The following is a 23,725-nucleotide window of genomic DNA, read 5'->3' as shown; positions in this document are numbered from 1 at the left end:
ACCCCATCGAGGACATGACGACCATCAAGCCCCTATCTTTAGACTAATCCCATGTCATTCTCCCTCATTCCTCTCACCTCTCTCCAGATACCACCCACATAATTTACAGCAGCCAAAGAGCCCATCAAAACGCACGTCTTCAGAATATGGGAGGAAACTGGAGCACCTAGGGGCAATCCATGCAGTCATAATGAGAATCTTCAGAAGGATCCTGACCCAAAACATTACCTATCCATGTTCTCTTAATATGCTGCCAGACTTGCTGAATTACTCCAGCACTCTGTGTATTCTTTTGTAAGCTAGTATCTGCAGTTCCTTGTTTCTGCATATCCGATACACTCTTTGCCCTCATTATGCATTTAAAAACATGAATTTTTATTAAGCTCTACCTTAAAAATACATCAATTTTTAGTTGGTTTGCCTAGGCAAATGATGAGTGAGCATTTTAGTTTGTGAAGGAAGTTGATAACATTGGGTTAAGTGAACTGCCGGGCTGCTTATGGAACAGCACAGACTTGTCAGAGTTGATGTTCACTTTGAATGTTTAATATTTTTGCTTTGTTTGGTCAAACACAGATGAATCATTTCTAATCGTCTTCACATGAAACATCTGTCTCTGCAGTAAATCCTTAAACAGTACTTAATACTTTTGCATTTTGTCATCACAATCTATGATTTAATTCTGACCAGCCCTTCATAATCCTAGTTCAATCTAAGATTTTCCTTTTAACTAGTGCCAGTATATTGTACTGTAATTTTATTTTCTATTGCCAAATAATTTAATTTCAGTCCCTTTTTGTCGTATTTTCTTATTTCTACTCTGTTGTAAACTCTCTTGCCATGCCATCCCCTACTGTTCATGTACTTCCTGTCTGTCTCTCACTCGTAATCTTTTCCTCGCAACTTTGTTCAATCATTAGTGTTTGGATGTTTCTTTGCATTGAGCAGCATAGGTTTTTTCAAGGTTCTGAACGCCATTGTAAATGTTTCCCACCGTCATTCTGAATTGTTTGCCAATTTTATTAATTTTATTCTTTTAGTTCTAATCTCAGTTTCTTGAAATCCAGTGTCCTGGATTAGTCCCCCCCCAATTATCTCATTATATTATTGCCAGCATGCCCTTCTGTTTCCTGTCACAACATCCATGTTAGGTACTTAATTATTTGATTTGAATATCTAACTTCTTGTGGCTGCATGCTTTTATAGTGGTTGAAATTAGTCATGCATTTTTTAAACCAATTTTCTTAGTTGCTCATTCATTTCTCCTTCCACTTCCCTACCATAATCAGGTAGTGTGTAGAATACATATTTAATCACATTTATTTCTATATTTATTTATGTGTCTGAAGAAGGATCCGTTCCCAAAACGTCTCCTATCCATTTTTTCCCCAGCGATGCTGGCTGACGTGCTTAGTTACTGCTGAGGCCAGGCGCTAACTCTCAGACACCTCCTCCTACTTATCCTTGGACCATGACCCCACAGACGAGCACCAGGCCATTATCTCAAACACTATCACTGGCTTCATCACTTCTGGTTCCCTGCCCTCCCAAGCCCCCAACCTCATCGTTCCCCAGCCCCGCACGGCCCGATTTTACCTTCTCCCCAAAATCCACAAACCTGACTGTCCTGGCAGACCCATTGTTTCTGCTTGTTCGTGTCCCACCAAACTTATTTCCACATACCTCGACTCCATCCTAATTCCTCCCTATCTATGTCCAAGACACCTCACACGCTCTTCGTCTCCTCCATAACTTCCATTTTCTAGGCCCCCATTCTCTCATTTTCACCATGTATGTCCAGTCACTCAACACCTCCATCCCCCACCAGGAGGGTCTTAAAGCCCTCCCTTTCTTCCTCGACTGCAGAACCAACCAATCCCCGTCTACCGATACTCTCCTCCGCCTAGCGGAGCTGGTGCTTACCCACAACAACTTTTTGTTTGACTACTCCCATTTCCTCCAAACCCAAGGCGTAGCTATGGGCATGCGCATGGGCCCCAGCTTTACCTGCCTCTTTGTAGGGTACGTTGAACAATCCTTGTTTGAGGCGTACCGTGTCCCTATCCCCGAACTCTACCCCCGCTACATCGACGACTGCATTAGTTCTACCTCCTGCACCCATGCAGAACTCACTGACTTCATCCATTTCACCACTAACTTCCATCCGGCATTCAAATTCACCTGGATCATTTCCGACATCTCCCTACCGTTTCTGGACCTCACTATCTCCATTGCAGGTGACAGACTACTGACCGACATCGACTATAAACCCACTGACTGTAAATCCCATGGCTATCTGGACTACACTTCTTCCCATCCTGCTTCCTGTAAGGACTCTATCCCCTACTCCCAATTCTTCCGTCTACGCCGCATATGCTCCCAGGATGAGGTGTTCCAAACCAGGGCATCGGAGATGTCCTCATTCTTTAGGGAATGAGGGTTCCCCTCATCGATTATAGATGAGGCTCTCACCAGAGTCTCTTCTATACCCCGTAACTCTGCTCTCACTCCCCATCCCCCCACATGTAACAAGGGCAGAGTGCCCCTTGTCCTCACCTTCCACCCTACCAGCCGTCACATACATTTTCGCCATCTCCAACGGGATCCCACCACTGGCCACATCTTCCCATCTCCTCACCTTTCGGCTTTCCGCAGAGACCGCGCCATCCGTAACTCCCTGGTCAATTCATCCCGTCCCACCCCTTCCCCTGGTACTTTCCCTTGCAACTGCAGGAAATGCTACACTTGTTGCTTTACCTCCCCCCTTGACTCCATCCAAGGACCTAAACAGTCTTTCCAGGTGCGTCAGGTTCACCTGCACCTCATCCAACCTCATCTATTGCATTTATTGCCTTACTGAGAGCTGTGTCACTTATTTGCTTGAACCTTGCTTGCTGGAGCACAACCTCATTTGGTTCCTATCAAGACCTGGTTGCTTGAAATCCTGAGTATACATTAATTTTAGACACTTTTTTAAAGTTTATGGATACAGTGTAGAATCAGGCACTTCGGCGCTCCGGGTCCACGATTTCCCGTACACTCGTTCTATACTATCCCAGTTTCGCATCCTACACACTGGAGGCAATTCACAGAAGCCAATTAACCTATAACCCTGCATGTCTTTTAGATGTGGGAGGGAACCAGATAAAACCCAGCCGGTCACAGGGAGAACGTACAAACTACGCACAGCCGGCACCCTTAGTCAGGATCGAACCCTGTTCTCTGGCACAGTCAGATAGCAGCTCTACGCAGACGATTTGGTAACACACTCGGAGCATCACATGGGCCTGATGTTAGGTTATGGAAGGGCAATATCCCATGTATCTGCCAGATTTTTGTACTTAAACTTACTACACATTACATAGTAAAGACATCATGGTTGAAATCCCCCCATTTTAGGAATAAGTGTAGGAACGAGTTAAAACTAGTGATAGGTTTTATGAATGTAGCATATAATAATCCTGCACCTTGAGTTCCTGGATAACTGAGTTGTTTCTGCAGAAGATAATCGAGTTCTGTAGACTGGCCTCGAGTCTTGTACTTACCATAATCTCTGCAGTGGGCATAAATCCTCAATTTAGTGGCTGTGAGGTGAGAGTGATACATATCTTGGCAAAGAAACAGCTTCAGCCCCAACTTTCTATTATTTTCTTCATAAAGGATTGGTTGTAACTATATTTGATTTTTGTTATTCAAGAGATTCAAGAGTGTTTTATCAAGAGTGTCTTATGTCCCAAAACCAAACAATGAAAATCTTACTTGCCCCAGCACAACAGATATGTAAATATAGTACTCAGTAGACAACATGACAAACAACAAAACGAAGTTCATTCCATAAAAACAAATAAACAATATGGTGCAAAGATTTTTTTAAAGCCCCAGGTCACTAGTGCAATCAAGGTAGTTTATAGTTTGGAGTTTAGTTGGAATTCGTAAAGTTCAATAACCTAATGGTTGTTGTTACTGATTATTCCAAAGACACATAGAAACAAATGCTTCATTGTGAAACCATTGTGCTTTGGGAATAGTCTGCATAGTCTGTGTGTCAGGTAAAGCTATAGATTTCCACGTAATGAGTTGTTGCTTCATTTTAGATGTGTGGAGTGATGGTCTCTGGCAGTGAGGAGTCCACCCCTTCCATCATCTATCACTGCGTCTTGCGTGGAATGGAACGACTCCTTCTCTCGGAGCAGCTCTCACGTTTGGATGGAGAGGCCCTGGTGAAACTCAGCGTGGACCGGTTGAACATGCACAGTCCACACAGGGCCATGGCTGCCCTGGGTCTGATGTTAACCTGTATGTACACAGGTAGGGCACAATCGCACATTGTTTCCTGAAAGATAAACCTTTGGCCAATAATCTCAAATGAGTCATGCTACATTTTTTGTGTTGATTGGTTTCTTGAACAGTGCGTTTTACTTTTGTCTCGAGGGTAAAAGTTGTTTCCTTTGGCACGTAGTGGGTATGTTTCCAGAGTGGAGCTTGCTGGCTCAAATCTCTGAAGTTCAGGAAAGGTTTCTGTGAAGGTGCTCAAAATCACAAACCTTTTTACTGTTGAAAAAAAGAACTGCCTTCACTGTCAGGATGGGTGGTGACTGAACGGGTAGTTGTGATCTGGAATAAGCAACTCAAATGGATGAAGAAAATCTGATTCAACAGTAGCTTTAAAAAATAATTAAATATTTGCCTGAAAAGGAAATGCTTGCAGGATTGTTGGAAGTTATTATTGGGAATAATTGGGCCTGATAGGGTAAATGGGCTCTTTCTATGTTTTACAGTTGTCATCTGTACGAGAAGTGAAGCTGTTACTTAGTAAATCTTTTTTTTCCTTGAAAATTGGCAGCATATTTTAAAATCCACTCGTAAAGGGAATCTTTTACCCTCTTCATCCTTGCCCAATGGCTGATTGTTATATCGCCCATGGAGCTGTAAAACAATAATCAGCAAGAGGGTGACGCATCAACTTGATGCCTGCCATCCTAAAAGGAATAGAACTGTTAACATGTGTTGAAAGAAAGTCCAGAATAATGTTTTATAAAATAGCAGTTCAGAGTTGCAAATGTTACAACTAAAATAATGAGCTATTCACACAATATCTGCAGCATTAATTTTCTTTTTGTACTATAAACAGGCAAAGAAAAGAGCAGCCCCGATCGAAGTTCAGACGCTGACCCCACGGCTCCCGATAGCGAGTCTGTCATTGTAGCGATGGAGCGGGTTTCTGTTCTGTTCGACAGGTGAGAATATTGTGCCTGACAGTTTGCAGAGAAGTCTTAACTCGTAGACTAAGCCAGCATACAGACCTTTTATTGCTTCTTTCATCATCCAGTCTGAAGAAGGGTTTCGACCCGAAACGTTACCCATTTCCTTCGCTCCATAGATGCTGCTGCACCCGCTGAGTTTCTACAGCATTTTTGTGTACCGAGGGTAACAATTAGATGTTCCAGCCTTAATTCCCCACTGACGTTTAGTAAACGCGTGTGCTCCTTAATTCTATACAATAACATAAAACAATATAAACTAAGCATCCCCACCCAGAAGAGCACAAAATGAACCGCTGCTTCCACGTTGAAGTGGGCAGATTACTAAAAGGCTCTGAGTCATGATATACTGCTGAGTGTTGACACAAGGAACTGCAGATGCTGGTTTACAAAGAAAATGGCACAAAATTCTGGAGTAGCTTAACGGTTCAGGCATAATTTCTGGAGAACATGGATTGGTGATGTTTCGGGTCAGGACCCTTCTTCAATCCCAACCTAAAATGTTGCTCCAGAGAAACATGTTCTCCAGAGATACTGCTCGACCTGCTGAATTACTCCAACACTTTGTATCTTTTTTGTGTTGTGTAAATTGTGGGAATGAAGCAGTTTTGCCCCCAGTGCACCGCTCTAATTTGCACCTTTCTTAATGCCATTTTGGGGATTCTTTGGATCTAATTGGTGGTTTCCAGTATAGCGTGTATTAAGGTCCGAGTAGGTTGGCTGAGTAAACATACCAGGCTGTGTATAGCTGCTGGGTGCCTGCCATGCAAAGTTGGCTATTGAACAGTGGACAATGCAGCAGAGTTTTCTAGATTAAATGGAGCATTCATCCAAGGGAAAATAATGTTAGTGTTCAGTCAGGAGCAGAGACCCTTTGTTAGTGGGAATTGTGGCACTTCATGAGTTGTAACATTTGGTACCAAACTCAGTGAATATGAAAATTATGAGGTTGAAGTGTGAAGACTTCTGTGATTCTCCTTCTTACAATTAATGTTGGAAGTAGACAGAAGCCACTTCATTTTGTTTGAAAAACATGTCTGTTCAGAATGGTATTTGGTACTTAATGGAATAAAGACCTAAAGTAAGGATTCAAATGTCTTTGTTTATCAAGTGCTTCAGAATTCAGATGATAATCAAGATGCAGTCTTGCATTTAGCAACTTTATACCCTCTCACCAGTGTGTCAGTTATTGCACAGACTCGCAAATGCCAAGCAGAATTTTATTTCTAATAGGTACAATTTTCCTGATATTATTTTTTTTCTTGTTTTGATGAGTCAGTAATTGATCGAGCCCAGGACACAAAGCAGGTGGAGGTGGGTAAGCCAATGACATACCAGGCTCCTGTGTCCATTGGGAGGAAATGTGTCTGGCATTGATACTCTTTGGCCAGTTACCAATGAAAGTTCTTCGTCAAAGTATTTCCCAGAATAGAAACTGGCCCTTTAACCCGCTTAGTACTTGCTGACTATTGTACTTCACTACATTTGTCGTACTAACCTGCATTCATAGCCTTCCGAGCCGATGCTTTTCAAGTGCTTGTCTCGATGTGAGAGTATCTGTTTCCACTCCTGATGAAGATATCCTGTTTACCTGTACTGTTGTATGCAACTTAGACCGAGTGCAGTTGGCCTTTGAAACAGTCCAGTGCAAAAGTTCAATATAAATTGAAATTCTGCTTTTTAAAAACGCTATACTTGCTAATTTAAGTACAATCCTTGTAGGTCCTATTTGCTTGTGCTGCTTTGAAGGCACCAGATGCTCTCAGAATATTTAAGAATAATTTAAATTTAATTTGCTTAAGTTGCTTGTTACTTTCCAAAGTCAAATGATCTTCTCTGTCGTTTGTTGGCTAGGATTCGGAGGGGTTTCCCCTGTGAGGCGCGGGTGGTGGCACGGATCTTGCCACAGTTCCTCGACGACTTCTTTCCACCTCAAGATGTGATGAACAAAGTAATAGGGGAATTTATTTCCAATCAACAGCCCTATCCACAATTCATGGCCACGGTCGTTTACAAGGTATTTTACTACTACTTATTACATGGTGCTTGCAGTCATTTTGTCCAACCAGCCCATGCCAGTGTTTGTCACGGGTGCCACCACTCACCCTAATGTGTAATTCTATCAGCATATCCTATTTCTTTGTTTTTTGCTCTCTTGAGTCCTTATCTAGCTTCCCTTAAGGCTTCAACATAGCAATCGATCGTAATATAAATGTGCAAATCATAGATTAATTAAAAGCAATTTATCAAAAGCATGGAGACACAAGACACTGCAGATGCTGGAATCCTGAGCAGAGGAACTCAGCGGACCAGGCTGCATCTGGGGAGGGATGTCTATTTCTACTTACTCCTCTCCCCCCCAAGACCCCTGTCACCCAGTTACAGTGCCCTCCATGATGTTTGGGACAAAGACCCATAATTTATTTATTTATTAGCCTCTGTACTCCACAATTTTAGATTTGTAATAGAAAAAATCACATGTGGTTGAAGTGCACATTATCAGCTTTTAATAAAGGCCATTATATATATATATATTTGGTTTCACCATGTAGAAATTACAGCAGTGTTTAAACTTAGTCCCTCCATTTATGGCACCATAATATTTGGGACACAGCAATGTCATGTATATGAATGTAGTCATCATTACTATTTTGTTGCATATCCTGTGCATGCAATGACTACTTGAAGTCTGCGATTCATGGACATCACCAGTTGCTGGGTGTCTTCTCTGGTGATGCTCTGCCAGGCCTGTATTGCAGCCATCTTTAGCTTATGCTTGTATTGGGGGCTAGTCCCCTTCAGTTTTCCCTTCAGCATATAAAAGGCATGCTCGATTAGGTTCAGATTGTGTGATTGACTAGGCCACTCAAGAATTGACCATGTTTTAGCTTTGAAAAACTCCTTTGCTGCTTTAGCAGTATGTTTGGGATCATTGTCTTGCTGTAGAATGAACTGCCGGCCAATGAGTTTTGAGGCATTTGTTTGAACTTGAGCAGATAGGATGTGTCTATACACTTCAGAATTAATTATGCTACTACCATCAGCATTTGTATTATCAATGAAGATAAGTGAACCAGTACCTTCAACAGCCATACATGCCCAGGCCAAAACACCCCCACCACCGTGTTTCACAGATAATGTGGTATACTTTGGATCTTGGGCAGTTCCTTCTCTCCTCCATACTTTGCTCTTGCCATGACTCTGATATCAGTTAATCTCCATCACATCTGTCCACAAGACCTTTTTCCAGAACTGTGGTTGCTCTTTTAAGTACTTCTTGGCAAACTGTAACCCGGCCATCCTATTTTTGCAGCTAACCAGTGGTTTGCATCTTGCAGTGTAGCCTCTGTATTTCTGTTCATGAAGTCTTCTGCGGACAGTGATCATTGATAAATCCATACCTGACTCCTGAAGAGTGTTTCTGATCTGTCGGACAGGTGTTTGGGGATTTTTCTTTATTATAGAGAGAATTATTCTGTCATCAGCTGTGGAGGTCTTCCATGGCCTGCCAGTCCCTTTACGATTAGTAAGCTCATCGGTGCTCTCTTTCTTCTTAATGATGTTCCAAACAGTTGATGTTGGTGAGCCTAAGGTTTGGCTGATGTCTCTAACAGTTTTGTTCTTGTTTCTCAATCTCATAATGACTTATTTTACTTTCATTGGCACAACTTTGGTCCTCATGTTGATAAACAGCAATAAAAGTTTCCAAATGTGATGGAAAGACTGAAGGAAAAACTAGGTGCTGAGAGCTCTCTTATACCTGCATGAAGGAGGATTTTAAACACATCTGAGCAATTACAAACGCCTGTGAAGCCATGTGTCCCAAACATTATGGTGCCCTGAAATGGGGGGGGGACTATGTATAAACACGGCTGTAATTTCTACATGGTGAAACCAGAATGTATAAAAATGGCCGTTATTAAAATCTGACAATTTGCACTTTAACCACATGATTTTTTTCTATTTTCTATTACAAATCTCAAATTGTGGAGTACAGATGCAAATAAATAAATGATGGGTCGTTGTCCCAAACATTATGGAGGGCACTGTGCTTTCTCATCCTCCACCGACCTATCACCCATCCCTCCATAATCTGGGTCACCTTTCCCCTCACATACCCCCCCTCCCCCCATTCACCTATGTCCACCATCCTTCCCCCTCTGGTCTCTACATTTGATTCCCCACCTTCCTTCCTATTCATATTCCACCAGTTGCATGGTTTTGTCTTCTCCATTTATAACCTCCAGCCTTGGTTACTATCTCCACTCTTACCACCCTCATCTCACTTGTCTGCTAATCAACCTGTCCTTACCTGGATCCACCTATCACTTGCCGGTTCTTTCCCCAAAACGTTCCCTCGCCACTTTTTAACCAGCTATCTCCCCTCTGCTGCATTATTCATGACCTGAATCATTGGAAGTCCTTTTCCCTTCACAGATCCAGTGTTCTGCCAACTGTTTGTTTTGATAAAAAGTCTGAATTTGTGACCAGACAAGTGAGAATTATGGTGTATTTTACAAATTAAACCTACAAAGCAGACAATGATCTCAGTTATATAATTCCATTTTGCACAAATCAAATGGGGCCTGTGAAATTTCCTTGGCAAGTAGGATTAAGGAGAATGCTAAAACCTTTATAAGTATATTAGAAGCAAGAGGGTAGCTAAGAAAAGGGTAGGTATTCTCATGGACCAAATCCTTCTCAGGATGTAAGATGTGGTAATATAAGTAAAAGATGGAAAAATAAAATACCCCTCATCGTTAGAGCCTCAGCAATCACTTTTGCTTTCTTTGGCATCCTGATATAGATCCCGTCAGGTCCTGGGGATTTTTCTACCCTAACATACATTTTTAATACTTCTTCACGATGGCAGGGGTGAAATGAGAGCTTGGCCAGGGTGGTATGGGTCGTTGATGATGCTGGCTGCCTTTTTGAAGCAAGCATCACGATTGGCATGGGCAAAGTGGGCTGCTTCTGTGCTGTACCAGTCTATGAAATATCCATATTACAGAGTTCTCTATGTTTGTTTCTTTGCAGGTGTTTCAGACATTACATAATACTGGACAGTCTTCCATGGTGAGGGACTGGGTAATGTTGTCACTTTCAAACTTCACACAGAGAACTCCGATAGCGATGGCCATGTGGAGCCTGTCCTGTTTCTTTGTCAGTGCATCAACCAGCGCGTGGATCTCAGCTCTGTATCCTTGTTAACTTGCATGCTTAAAAAGGCACAGATGCTTGGACTGACAATTCCATTGGATTGTAATTAACCCAAGCAGTGTACTAGCTCTGGGGCATTATTTGGGGCAGCCAACTACAGCATAACTACTCTTCAAAGTGTATTTGGAACATCTGAGTTTCTAAAGGGCACCATACAAATGCAAGTCCCTTTTAGTTTTAATCACAAACTAAATTCTGATGAGTGTTGACGCATTTTGTATTGTATTTTATTCTTGAGTCTCTCTGAACCTCTCAGCAGGGGTAACCTTAGCATGAAGAAAGGCCTTGGTTTACAGCTGTGCCTGACAGACAAGCCAGTGTCAGAGAAGCACCTGAAATATGTTAGCCTGAAATATATTGAATAGCCTCAAGTCACCATGGTGAGGCTTTACCTTATTAATCCAAGACACAGGAGAATGTGCTACTATTAAGCTAAGATATATGCCCAATATCACTTTACAAAGTATTTGAATTCTAGAGATTGTAGCAACTAAAATGCAAAAAATAATTTTGTAAATGTTTAGTGAAATACAAACATTAGATGATAGTTGTATGCTCAAGATTGAAGTTGGAACTATAATTGGATTAATGCAGCATAGTTTGGAAGAACAGAAGTAAATCTGACCTGATTCCGATGCTATTACCGAACAGATTGCAATTTGTTAAATGAAATTATTTCTTAACTCCTTGCCCAGCCTTCCACATATCATCAGCCGAATGGGTAAATCTGAACAAGTGGATGTGAACCTCTTCTGTTTACTGGCCATGGACTTCTATAGGAAGCAGATTGACGAGGAGTTGGATCGCCGTGCCTTCCAGTCTGTGTTTGAAATGGTGGCAACTCCTGGCACTCCGTACCATCAGCTCTTGTCCTGCCTGCGAAACATTCATCAGGTTGCTCAGATCTGATAGTCAGTGTCCACAGACTTGGCATGTGGAGAGAACTTCTTAATACACAGTGGGACAGGTCGCCAGAGTTTATTTGCAGCAAACTCAGTATTCTCAAGTCACTCTCCCAGCATGTTCCTTCCAAATGTTCTGACTCTTCAGCTACTTATTGTCACGTGGTTGTATGTCTAATTTAGTGCATATAATCACAAAACATTAATCTTCTCAGGATGTAAGATGTGGTAATATAAGTAAAATTTGTCTTTTAACCGAAGATTTATATATCATGTAAAATATGTATGATTGTAAAACTTGTGATGCATGAATTTACCCCTTAATTTGCAATGAACAAAACCACTATGTTGAATGTCTTCTATGTCTGTCTGTCCTTGGCTGTGGATGGAGTCTGAATGTGGTTTAAAACAGGCGTGACTGTGATGTGAGAGTGAATATTTATTTTGATTTGGTGCGGGTCCATAATGCATCACTGATTTCAGTTTCCATCAAACAACAGTTGATTTCTTGAATGAAATAGTGTCTCTATGTACTATAAAAAAGAAAAAAATATATTTATTATTAGCTGTGAAGTTAAAGTATGATGATCTGGTATTCAGGTCTTATTTGCGAAAGAGCAAAATGAACCAGTTCTATCAAGATGACGTATTCCATGGAAAATAAAACGTGGATTTGGTATATTGAGGTTGAACATTAAAAGCAAGTCGGAGTTTAGAAATATTCAACATCTTAGTTCGAGTCCTTGTTCAAATTACTAATTTACCTATATCTGAATTTTTGTTTCAAATCAGAGATTTGAAGTGTAGTTGAGCAGGTAAATTAGAATGATCATGCAGCTTGATTTGAATCATTACTTGATTACATAATTCAATTTTTGATGTTAAAACAGAATCAGCCATAGAAATGCTTCAATAAAGCAATAATCTTGTTTTATATATAGGATTTGTAGAAAGAAAGAACTGCAGATGCTGGTTTAAATCGAAGGTAGACACAATGCTGGAGTAACTCAGTGGGTGAGGCAGCATCTCTGGAGAGAATGAATGGGCGACATTTCAGGTCGAGACCCTTCTTCAGATTGAGTGCTGTTGCTATCAAAATAGGGTGTTGCCATGTTTTGTTGAGGTACATGTATGCGTGAAATACATCTTTTCTTCCGCATGTCTAATACTGGGACAGACACATGCTTGGTTGCACATGATGATGAGATTGAATGAAATGGCAGGGCCACCAGGTTCATTCAAGTAAAATGCAGTTAACCTACTACTTGATGTTTGGGGGAGGGAGGGGTGGGAAGGGGAAGGGGAAGAAGCTTGAGTTTTCATTTGTAGTTTCCAGATTTAATGCTGTACAATCTTGTGCTTCTGTCATGTTCTGGCAGTGTGGTTTTCATATAGGTACAACAGTATGTAACAACCTTAGAACTTAGCTAATATGATAAGTTCTTATCACACAGTGGAGAATTACTCATGGTATAATATTGTGACAACTTCCTGACATTGAGTGACTTGCTGTCACTGTGTCCCGTGTTAAGATGTGTCTCGACTGATTTTCTTAATTTATATCTCTTACATAAAGGCTGAACAGACTGTCAATAATAACACAGGTACAGTGGAGCTGCTTCAGAATTCCACAAACACTCAATCTGACAAATGTTTATACAATGGCTATGACAGACACATGGCTAGAGCCATTGTATTTATTAAGTGTTAGCCCTCATAGTACCGTTAAAACTTGGCTGAAATGTTGCATTTTAATTCTAAATGACTTAATTTGCACTTTGAAAAATAAAAGGACTTACTGAAACAGAACCTTTAATATGTGACCTTTTGTACTCCAAACTGAATTGAGGAATAGGACAACAGGAATGAAGAAAATAAAGTATATTTAACCACGATAAAAACATGACATTAAAAAAGGGAAACAAATCACAAATAGATCACATCTTTTTTTTCTTCTATGCCGCTCATTTAAAATTTAAGTCAAAGATTATCATATTGATATTTGCTCCTGCAACATCAATTTATTTTTTTAAATCATTATGGGTTCATTGATTAAAAAGAAACATGTATGGAACAGAAATATGTTTACTGGATCCCTGCAAAATGCTTGTACAATAAATTAGTGATTGGTGAAAAGAGGAAACAGCACTTCAGTTTAATCTTATTGGCTGTTTATAAATTTGTTCATACCTGTTGAAAAACATTATTCCATTGGTTCTGTGAAATTGAACAATTGAACACACAACCTACCGCCGATGAAAGCTCAGCTGCATAGCAGATCACTACCTGGCAGGTTCAGAGGGAATGCCTGGAGCCATTTCATCAGAGTCGAGGGAATGCATTGGCCCACATCAGGAAGTTGCTGAAGAAATGGACCACACTTAACTGGCACCTGACAGGTGGAGTACATACCCGATAACTGAGGTTTTATTACACATAGCATTGCATTGGGTCAGTCTGAAGAAGGGTCCTGACGCAAAATGTCATCTGTCCATTCCCTCCACACATGCCGCCTGACCCACTGAGTTCCTCCAGCACTTTTTTGTTCAAGATTCATGAGTCTGCAGTTTGTGTCACTTTGAATTGGATACTTATCGTTCAAAGTTAATGACATTCAGAACAAGCTGGTTCAAAATGTGGTGACTATAAAATGGTTTTAAATATCAGAATAGGATATAGAATCTTTCATGACTGTAGTCATGATACTACAGATCAAGGAAAAAAATTACAAAATAAATTAGTAAAACTGCTGATGCAGGAAATATGAAACACAATTGATTGCTAGTACACTCTCATTAAGTCAGACAGCTTATGTGGAGAGAAACACGGCAATGTTTCAGGTCAATGGCCCTTTATCAAAATTTTAAAATACCCTTGGTCATAAGTGGCTTAAACTTGTAGTTGGCACGGTGATCAGAGAATCAGGGTGTTAGCCTCTGAAGATGAGAATAATGTGTCTGATGGTGAGATTTGGTGATCTGGAGTTTGTCTTAATAATTTAAATGGTTTTGACAGTAAAACTGATTAGCTTTCACCCAAGTATTGCTGAATTCTTACTGACAAATTTCGAAGTGAGACTGGCATCTGGAAACAGTAGAAGCCTTCAACATTCTTTCATGATCCATGTTGGTCTTCTGAAAATGAATTGCCTTTCCACTATCTCGTTCAAGTTACAAAATTTTCATCTGTGTTCCTTGCGGCAGGCCAGATCATATTTGGCCTAGCATCAATCTTAAACAATCTTCATACAGCTGTATACCTACATAACTGTATGTACATCCTCCTACACATCATACAACTGCTTAAACAATAGAGTAACAATCTGGAATGATGATCCTGATTTATTTTTATTTTTTTGCCTTGCACCTGATTTGTGGAGAAAAAATTGATATATTTATTGCAACATAGTAAAATGTTCAACTCCTCACTGCTGATCTCTTTAACCATCTGGCCATATACATTTATTGAAAAAGCAGAGTTTACATTTATATACCAACTTTGACATGATCTGGAAATGTTTTGATCAGTTAAGCAGATTTGTGAATATTACTCCTTTTGTATGAAATACAATATTGTATTGCTTAGATTCAACCGGAAGACAACCTGGCGTTTCACTTTGTAAAGTACAATTGAAGCAGATTTTCTTCAACTGAGTTTATTTGGTTTAATAGCCCTGTGGTAGCAGGTGGATTAGGGCCGGGGTTTACATTCTGAGCAAGCTGTGATACGGCCACACAACGTATTAGTGCCCGCCCTCAGTCCTCGTGTTATCCAAAGGCATTCTCGGTCACTTCTGGCTCTCATAAATGATTTTACCTTCCAAAACAATTCACATAATTTCACAAGAAAGTAATGTTTCATGCTGAACACTCGTCTAGACATCCTACGAGATGACAGAATGTCGCCCCCTACATCTGGGGGGGGGGGGGGGGGGGGGGGGGGGATTGGCATACCAATGCATTGATTGGCATGAAAGTAAAATTGAGAACTTGACAAAGTTGAAAGAGTAGAAAAATATTGGGTGCACATACAGAGACCTATACATTCATTACACGGCCATTGACTGGTAATTGCTGTTCCTTTCATTTCAGCTTCCATGTGTGCGGTTTGTTTATTATAAAAATGTGACTGGTTTACAGGCAGCTGAGCAGCACTGATGATCAAATTTTAGGAAATCAATACTTTGTGCTGTATGTCAACTGTGACCTCTTGTGAGGACGTTTTCCTTTGGAGAATTTAGGTCTTTGGTTTAAATGGTTTTATTGGCTTTGTTATTCACAATAGCATGAAAATGTTTTCTCTTTGTTCTTGGTTCATGGAAAGGTCCCACTCTGAACTGCTCCCACATAAAAGTAGTTTAATGAGTCTTGGGACTTATCTCGTTGCTTAGAGACATTGCAAAGTGCTAAAATGTGAACTGACCTTATAAAGTATATCAACAGTTTTTGCCATGCACAAACTCCTGTTTTTTGGCTTCAAATGGAAAATCGCCTAGCTTATCTTGAAGGTTACGACTGATTTGTGTTGATGATAAATTGAGCTTTAATCTTCTCATGTAGCATTTGTAACTTATCCAATAACAGTACAAAGGAGTTATTATACTCTCACCTCTCACGCTTACTTTTTCAAGCAACAGGCAAGACATAAAAGGTTGTGTTTTTTAAACTATTAATTCTTTATTTTCCACACATTCTCTCTAGAAGGAGAACATCAAACATATGAAAATGGAGAATGAGTGTGTCTAGAACATAAACCAAAACCCTACTTCAAGGACAACAGGCAAAGGCACATGTTCAAACCAAATTTAGGACAGCTCTGGGAAATTGTTCTCCACACACATTGATTAACTTGCTACATCAATTGATTAACTTACTCAGCAAAATCAATAACCCCACTCTCACCATCGACGGCACCACTGTCTCCCCATCTCCCCAGGCCCGCAACCTTGGCGTGATCTTTGATTCCACCCTCTCCCTTGAGCCTCACATCCGCCATGTCATTAAAACCTCCTTCTTTCATCTCCGCAACATCGCCAAACTCAGACCCTCTCTCACACCGCCTGCTGCTGAAAGACTCATCCATGCCTTCATCTCCTCCCGACTGGATTATTGCAACTCACTTCTCCTTGGCATCAGCTCCACCTACATCAACCGACTCCAACTGGTCCAGAACGCAGCCGCCCGACTCATCACCCACACCAAATCCTGGCATCACATCACTCCAGTCCTCAAAAAACTTCACTGGCTTCCCATCTCCCACCGGATCACCTACAAAATCCTGGTCCTCACCTACAAAGCCCTCCACCATCTGGCCCCCCCATATCTCACTGACCTCCTCTCCCCCTACCAACCCTCACGGTCCCTCAGATCCACATCAGCCGGTCTCCTCTCCATCCACAAGTCCAACATCCGCAGTTTTGGGGACAGAGCCTTCTCCAGGGCAGCTCCCAGGCTCTGGAACTCCCTCCCCCAACTGATCCGCAATTCCGTGTCCCTCACCATCTTCCAGTCCCGCCTCAAGACCCATCTCTTCACCTCTGCCTATCCTTAGCCCCACGTCCCCGTCCCTTTTCATCTGTGCATTAATTGCCTCGTACTGTGTTTTGTATTGAATTTTGTCTTTACTTTGTGTACTAGTCATGTCTCTACTATTTATTTCATTCCCCTTACATGTTTTTCCTCTACATGCTCAATTTTTGTAAGGTGTCCTTGAGACTCTTGAAAGGCGCCCATAAATAAAATTTATTATTATTATTATTACATGGTTAGCTCTAATTGCAATATGAACATTATGAAACCACAGTATGACGAGGGCCAAAAAGAAGATATTTTAAGGAGCATCTTCCATTAGCCATGAAATAAATTGGAAAAGTGGAGGCGTTTAGGCAGAGTATTTTAGAGCATGGGGCATTGGCAACCAAATGTACAGTGGCCTGTGGAGGAGTGATTTAAAAATACTAGATTTGGAGGAGAGTGTAAATTATCAAAATGACTTGAGGGGCTGACAGTGATTACAGTGAGCTCGGGGTATTGATATTGTAATGGATGAGAGGAATGAGGTGATATGGAGGAATTTGAAGGCTATGGTGAGAATTTAAAATGCAAGCACAGCCAGATAGGGCCCCTGCCTAGCAAATGCAACAAAAAACACACTCTTAGTGCATGTGAGGGTTTATCTAGTAATGCAGCCTTTTGAGTGAGCAGTTGGATAGTTAGCAAACAATTTTTTCAAGTTTGCTAAATTTATTGTATTAAAATGTTGATTATGTTAAATTGTGATTTGCAATGTGTATTATCACAAGGGTTTACTTTAATTATTTAACTTTTGCAGGCAAAAGTTTTCAGTTTAAACTTGAACAATTTAATACCAGGTGAAGTACCAAAAGACTGGAGGGTGGCTAATGTTATGGCTTTGTTTAGGAAGAGCTGCAACAGGGAGCTACAGAACTGTGAGCCTAACATCGGGGATGGTAAAGTTACTGGAGGTGATACAGGGAGACAGGACCCACCAGCATTTGGAAAGGTAAGGACCGATTTGGGATGGTTAGTATGGATTTGTGCATGGGAAATTGTATCTCATGAATTTGACTGAGCTATTGAAGAGTTGAAGTTGGGGCTGGACCACCAGTTGCTGGAAAATCAGTGGTGGATCTGCACTTTTTCCACAATAACAGTGGATGCAGTAAAGGAAATGTGTGAATATAGACTGAGTAGAATATTGCACGGTTCCCTGTACCGGAGACAATCTGATTCAAGGATTGCACATGAAGTGATGGAACAGCAAAACATCAACATCTTCTCATCGCCAGCTTAAAAACATTGCTTACACTGTATTCCAAAGAAGTGGCCTAGTTTAACCCTTCACTTCATAATAAAATGTGTTTGCTATCTTTAATGATGTTTTTCTGATCACAGTTCATAACAGCATAGGTCATCTCCTCCATCGCATGCTATTTTTCTCTCTAGTCTATTCTTGTTCTGCTCTTTAGTGCATATCTTATCATCTCTTTTCCAAGCTACAAATTATTTTATAGTCTCTACTTCAGCAAAGATTTAGGCAGAAAATAGTGCTTTCTAATCAATCTGTATGAAGGATTTAATGTTTTATTCCAAAAATGATTTGTAATTGCTTGTAAGATCTATTACTTCCTTAATATGCACTGCGCATCGAAAATTATCATCTTTATAATTACATTTTGCAATGACTTCCTCCCATCTACGCCTCCATAACACTACACACTCCCCTGGTAAACTCGCTTGTAGTCTAGTCTCTTGTTAAAACCTCCTCTGTCTTCTTTGGCTTCCCATCATTGATTTCTGTAGATTTAGCTATGGTAGACTATGGATTTCATCTTTTACTACTTTAAAATGTTGCCTAAAATCCATCTTTTGTCTGAGCTTTTTAATGCCATCTATTGTCACCCTTACTCGTCCCTTTTGTGAAAAAACTTTATTACTTTCTATTCTTAAGTATAGGTGTGCAAAATTAAAGGTGTTTCATTGGTTATGAACTCATTCCAAAAAGTGTTCCAAACAATGGACAACTAAAATTGTATGGATTCTGTTGGCAAGTTGGCATTCTCAACTAATTCCATTTGCCTCCATTTGGCCCATATCGCTCTAACCCCTTCCCATTCATCTGTCTAAATGTCTTTGAAAAGTTGTAACTATATCTGCTTCCACCTGCACCCTCTCCCTCTGGCTTTACATTTCACGCCTCCTCTCCTTATCTGACATCCTTTTGTCTCTTTTCATCTCTAGCCTGTGTCACTTACTCCCCCAATCTGCCAATTAAACTCCGTCACCTATATCTGCCTATCAATTGCCAGTCTTTGCCCCGTCCCCACCTCTCTTTTCCAATTTTCTCTCCACTACTACAATCACCCCAAAGAAGTGTTCCAACATGAAACATCATCTCCATTTCTTCCAGCATTTTGCGTTTTTCGCTCAAGATATCAGCATCTGCAGTTCCTGTGTCTCCATTATTCGGTAGGGGGCGCTGCACTGGCAGCAGCCTGTCGGCAGCGTGTCCGTCTTTTTTCAACTTTTTAAATTTTTTTTAGTATGTTTAAAAGTCTGTTTTTAATGTTTCTTTGTGTGTTATGTGTGGGGGGTGGTGTGGGGGGGTAAGGGGGGAACCGTTTCGGCCGCCTCCTCCATGGAGAGGCGACTTTTTCAGGTCGCCTCCCCCGTGGCCTAACAGCAAGGATCGGCGCGGACTTTCCCGGAGACGCGCCCGGAGCTTCAGCGGCGGGCGCAGCGTGGACTCTCGGCGCGGAGCGGGTGAGACCTCGCTGGAGGGGAGCGCTCCGTTACGCTGGCCCGCGGCAGCCTGAAGCCGCAGTCTGCAGAACTCCAGCTGGTGCGGCGTCTACAGCCCGGGATCCCTCGTGGAGGACCCGGGGGGAAGAAGAAGCTTTCACTGCTGGCCCGCGGCCGTCTTCTACCGCGGGCGCGGTATGGACTTACAATCTCCCCTGGAGGGGAGCTTCGACCGCCGGCCCTGCAGACTGCGGTGCTTCCGGCTGCGGCACGGCAGGTACTTTAAAACTTTGACCGCCGGCCTGCGGCCTACACCAGCCTGAAGCCGCGGTCTCTGGTTGGGAAGAGCCGATTCTGGACTCACCTTGACTTTGACTTTGTCCCTTACCATCTGGACGCCCGCAAATTATCAATTATCAATTATATTCACTTCTGTAGCTTCCTCTGATAGTGAAAATATCACTATCCTCTGCGTGAAAATGTTCCTTAGACCTAAGCTCACCCAGCCTATCCAACCACTCCCTATAACTCAAAACTGCTGTAGTTTTGGGAGCAACAGCAGCAGGAGTTTAGCAAGAGATACGACTGATTGGCTCTAGCCCAAGTGGGAGGAAAGAAGTGAGTCAGAGGGGTGAAAACAGTTGAAAAGTAGAGGCCAAGGACAGGCAGACTTTACTCAGAACTGCTGTAGATTTGGGAGCAACAGCAGCAGGAGGTTAGCAAGAGATACGACTGATTGGCTCTAGCCCAAGTGGGAGGAGAGAAGTGAGTCAGAGGGGTGACAACAGTTGAAAAGTAGAGGCCAAGGACAGGCAGACTTTACTCAGAACTGCTGTAGTTTGGGAGCAACAGCAGCAGGAGTTTAGCAAGAAATACGACTGATTGGCTCTAGCCCAAGTGGGAGGAGAGAAGTGAGTGCCGGGAAAACAGTTGAAAACTGAGGAATTTGGTTTGTAAATTGGTAAATCAGGCAATTTATCAGTCAATTTAAGCAAGACTGATCTTGGGGAGCGGCAGTGAGGGAAGTGCCCTGTGAGAAAAGTGTGAGTCTTCGGCGAGGAGGCTGCTGAGGAGAGGAGACCACGCAATACGCTTGAGAGGTAGAGACGAAAGAAGGAGATGTCAGGTAAGCTGATTCAGTGTGATGCTTGCAGTATGTGGGAGGTCAAGGACACCGCTGGTGCCTCTGGTTGCTACAAATGCGAGAAGTGCATCCAGGTAGAGCTCCTGAAGGGCCGTGTTGGGGAACTGGAGAAGCAAGTGGATGACCTCCGGTTCGTCCGAGAAACAAAGTCGTTCCTCGACAAGTCCTACAGTACGATTGTTACACCTAAGGTACTGGAAGAGAGAAGGTGGGAGAAAGGGAGGGAAGCATGGAATGCCAACGTCCCCGGGTGTTGTATCTCTTGTGAACAGGTTCACCCACTTAGAAGCTGTCGGGACAGAAGACGTGCTTACACTGAGCGGCGGACTGGCTTGCGATGCGAATAGGGCTGTTGAGCCAGAACCAAAAAGGCCTAAGGCAGGCAACGCCATTGTAGTGGGATACTCCATTGTGAGAGGTACGGACAGGGGTTTCTGCGGCAACAGACGGGATGCGAGGATGGTGTGCTGCCTTCCTGTTGCCAGGATCCAGGATGTCACGGACAGAGTGCAGAAAATCCTCAAGGGCGAAGGTGAACATCCGGAAGTGGTAGTGCATGTCGGCACAAACAATGTCGGAAAGAAGGGGATGAATATTCTGCAGCGTGACTTTAGAGAGCTCGGAAAAATGCTCCAGGGTTGTTATCTCCGGTTTGCTTCCAGTTCCTCGTGCTGGCGAGAGCAGGAACAGGGAGATACGGGGCCTGAACGTGCGGCTGAGGAACTGGTGCACGGGGCAGGGATTTAGATTCTTAGATCACTGGGATCTGTTTTGGGGTAAGGGGGAACTGTACAAAAGGGACGGATTGCATCTTAACAGGTGTGGGACCAGCATTCTGGCAGGCAGGTTTGCCACTGCTACACGGGTGGTTTTAAACTGAATAAGGGTGGTGGGGTGTCGAATGGGATAGTGGAGGATGGAGTTAAAGGGAAAGGGTTTCTTAAATGTGTGAGCGTAGAGACAGAGGGGTGTAAAATGAGGGTAGAAGCAATAGGTAGCAAGGTGAAAAGTAAAAGTGGCAGGCAGACAAAACCAGGACAAAAATCAAAAAGGGCCACTTTTCAACATAATTGTATAAGGGGTAAGAGTGTTGTAAAAACAAGCCTGAAGGCTTTGTGTCTCAATGCAAGGAGCATTTGTAATAAGGTGGATGAGTTGAATGTGCAGATAGCTATTAATGACCATGATATAGTTGGGATCACGGAGACATGGCTCCAGGGTGACCAAGGCTCGGAGCTGAACATCCAGGGATATTCAATATTCAGGAGGGATAGAGAGAAAGGAAAAGGAGGTGGAGTAGCGTTGCTGATTAGAGAGGAGATTAACGCAATGGAAAGGAAGGACATTAGTTTGGAGGATGTGGAATCGGTATGGGTAGAGCTGCGAAACACTAAGGGGCAGAAAACGCTGGTGGGTGTTGTGTACAGGCCACGTAACAGTAGTAGTGAAGTTGGAGATGGTGTCAAACAGGAAATTAGAAATGCGTGCGACAAAGGCAAAACAGTTATAATGGGTGACTTCAATCTACATATAGATTGGGTGAATCAAATTGGCAGGGGTGCTGAGGAAGAGGATTTCTTGGAATGTATGCGGGATAGTTATCTAAATCAACATGTAGAGGAACCAACGAGAGAGCAGGCTATTTTAGACTGGGTATTGAGTAATGAGGAAGGGTTAGTTAGCAGTCTTGTTGTACATGCCCCCTTGGGCAAGAGTGACCATAATATGGTTGAGTTCTTCATTAGGATGGAGAGTGACATTGTTAATTCAGAAACAATGGTTCTGAACTTAAAGAAAGGTAACTTTGAGGGTATGAGACGTGAATTGGCCAAGATTGACTGGCAATTAATTCTAAAAGGGTTGACGGTGGATATGCAATGGAAGACATTTAAAGACTGCATGGATGAACTGCAAAAATTGTTCATCCCAGTTTGGCAAAAGAATGAATCAGGGAAGGTAGTGCATCCGTGGATAACAAGGGAAATCAGGTTAGCCGGGAAGTGGTGTTGGGTAAATTGAATGGATTAAAGGCCGATAAATCCCCAGGGCCAGATAGGCTGCATCCCAGAGTACTTAAGGAAGTAGCTCCAGAAATAGTGGATGCATTAGTAATAATCTTTCAAAACTCTTTAGATTCTGGAGTAGTTCCTGAGGATTGGCGGGTAGCAAACGTAACCCCACTTTTTATGAAGGGAGGGAGAGAGAAAACGGGGTCAATTACAGACCAGTTAGTCTAACATCGGTAGTGGGGAAACTGCTAGAGTCAGTTATTAAAGATGGGATAGCAGCACATTTGGAAAGTGGTGAAATCATTGGACAAAGTCAGCATGGATTTACAAAAGGTAAATCATGTCTGACGAATCTTATAGAATTTTTCGAGGATGTAACTAGTAGCGTGGATAGGGGAGAACCAGTGGATGTGGTGTATCTGGACTTCCAGAAGGCTTTCGACAAGGTCCCACATAAGAGATTAGTATACAAACTTAAAGCACACGGCATTGGGGGTTCAGTATTGATGTGGATAGAGAACTGGCTGGCAAACAGGAAGCAAAGAGTAGGAGTAAACGGGTCCTTTTCACAATGGCAGGCAGTGACTAGTGGGGTACCGCAAGGCTCAGTGCTGGGACCCCAGCTATTTACAATATATATTAATGATCTGGATGAGGGAATTGAATCCAAGTTTGCGGATGACACTAAGCTGGGGGGCAGTGTTAGCTGTGAGGAGGATGCTAGGAGACTGCAAGGTGACTTGGATAGGCTGGGTGAGTGGGCAAATGTTTGGCAGATGCAGTATAATGTGGATAAATGTGAGGTTATCCATTTTGGTGGCAAAAACAGGAAAGCAGACTATTATCTAAATGGTGGCCGACTAGGAAAAGGGGAGATGCAGCGAGACCTGGGTGTCATGGTACACCAGTCATTGAAAGTAGGCATGCA

At 42.3% G+C, this 23,725-nt stretch overlaps 1 protein-coding gene across 5 annotated transcripts in view; it reads left to right on the top strand.

Annotated features, from left to right (window-relative positions):
- The window catches only part of htt (huntingtin), a 214,299-nt gene extending 200,786 nt beyond the window's left edge, over positions 1-13,513 (top strand). For 4 of the 5 annotated variants that reach the window (XM_033018344.1, XM_033018343.1, XM_033018342.1 and 1 more), the window contains 5 exons: positions 4,095-4,308; positions 5,132-5,237; positions 7,116-7,278; positions 10,299-10,459; positions 11,177-11,390. In XM_033018344.1, coding sequence (XP_032874235.1) covers positions 4,095-4,308; positions 5,132-5,237; positions 7,116-7,278; positions 10,299-10,459; positions 11,177-11,390 — 858 coding nt within the window. Of the gene's footprint in view, positions 1-4,094; positions 4,309-5,131; positions 5,238-7,115; positions 7,279-10,298; positions 10,460-11,176 lie in introns of all 5 variants that reach the window. The other variant, XM_033018340.1, reaches the window with a different exon arrangement.
- The last annotated feature ends 10,212 nt before the right edge of the window (positions 13,514-23,725 follow it).

The sequence above is a fragment of the Amblyraja radiata genome, chromosome 3 (genome assembly GCF_010909765.2).
Source record: "Amblyraja radiata isolate CabotCenter1 chromosome 3, sAmbRad1.1.pri, whole genome shotgun sequence".
Lineage (NCBI taxonomy): Eukaryota > Metazoa > Chordata > Chondrichthyes > Rajiformes > Rajidae > Amblyraja > Amblyraja radiata.
The sequence above is the reverse complement of the archived record's forward strand: the minus strand, read 5'-3'. Positions and strand labels throughout refer to the sequence as shown.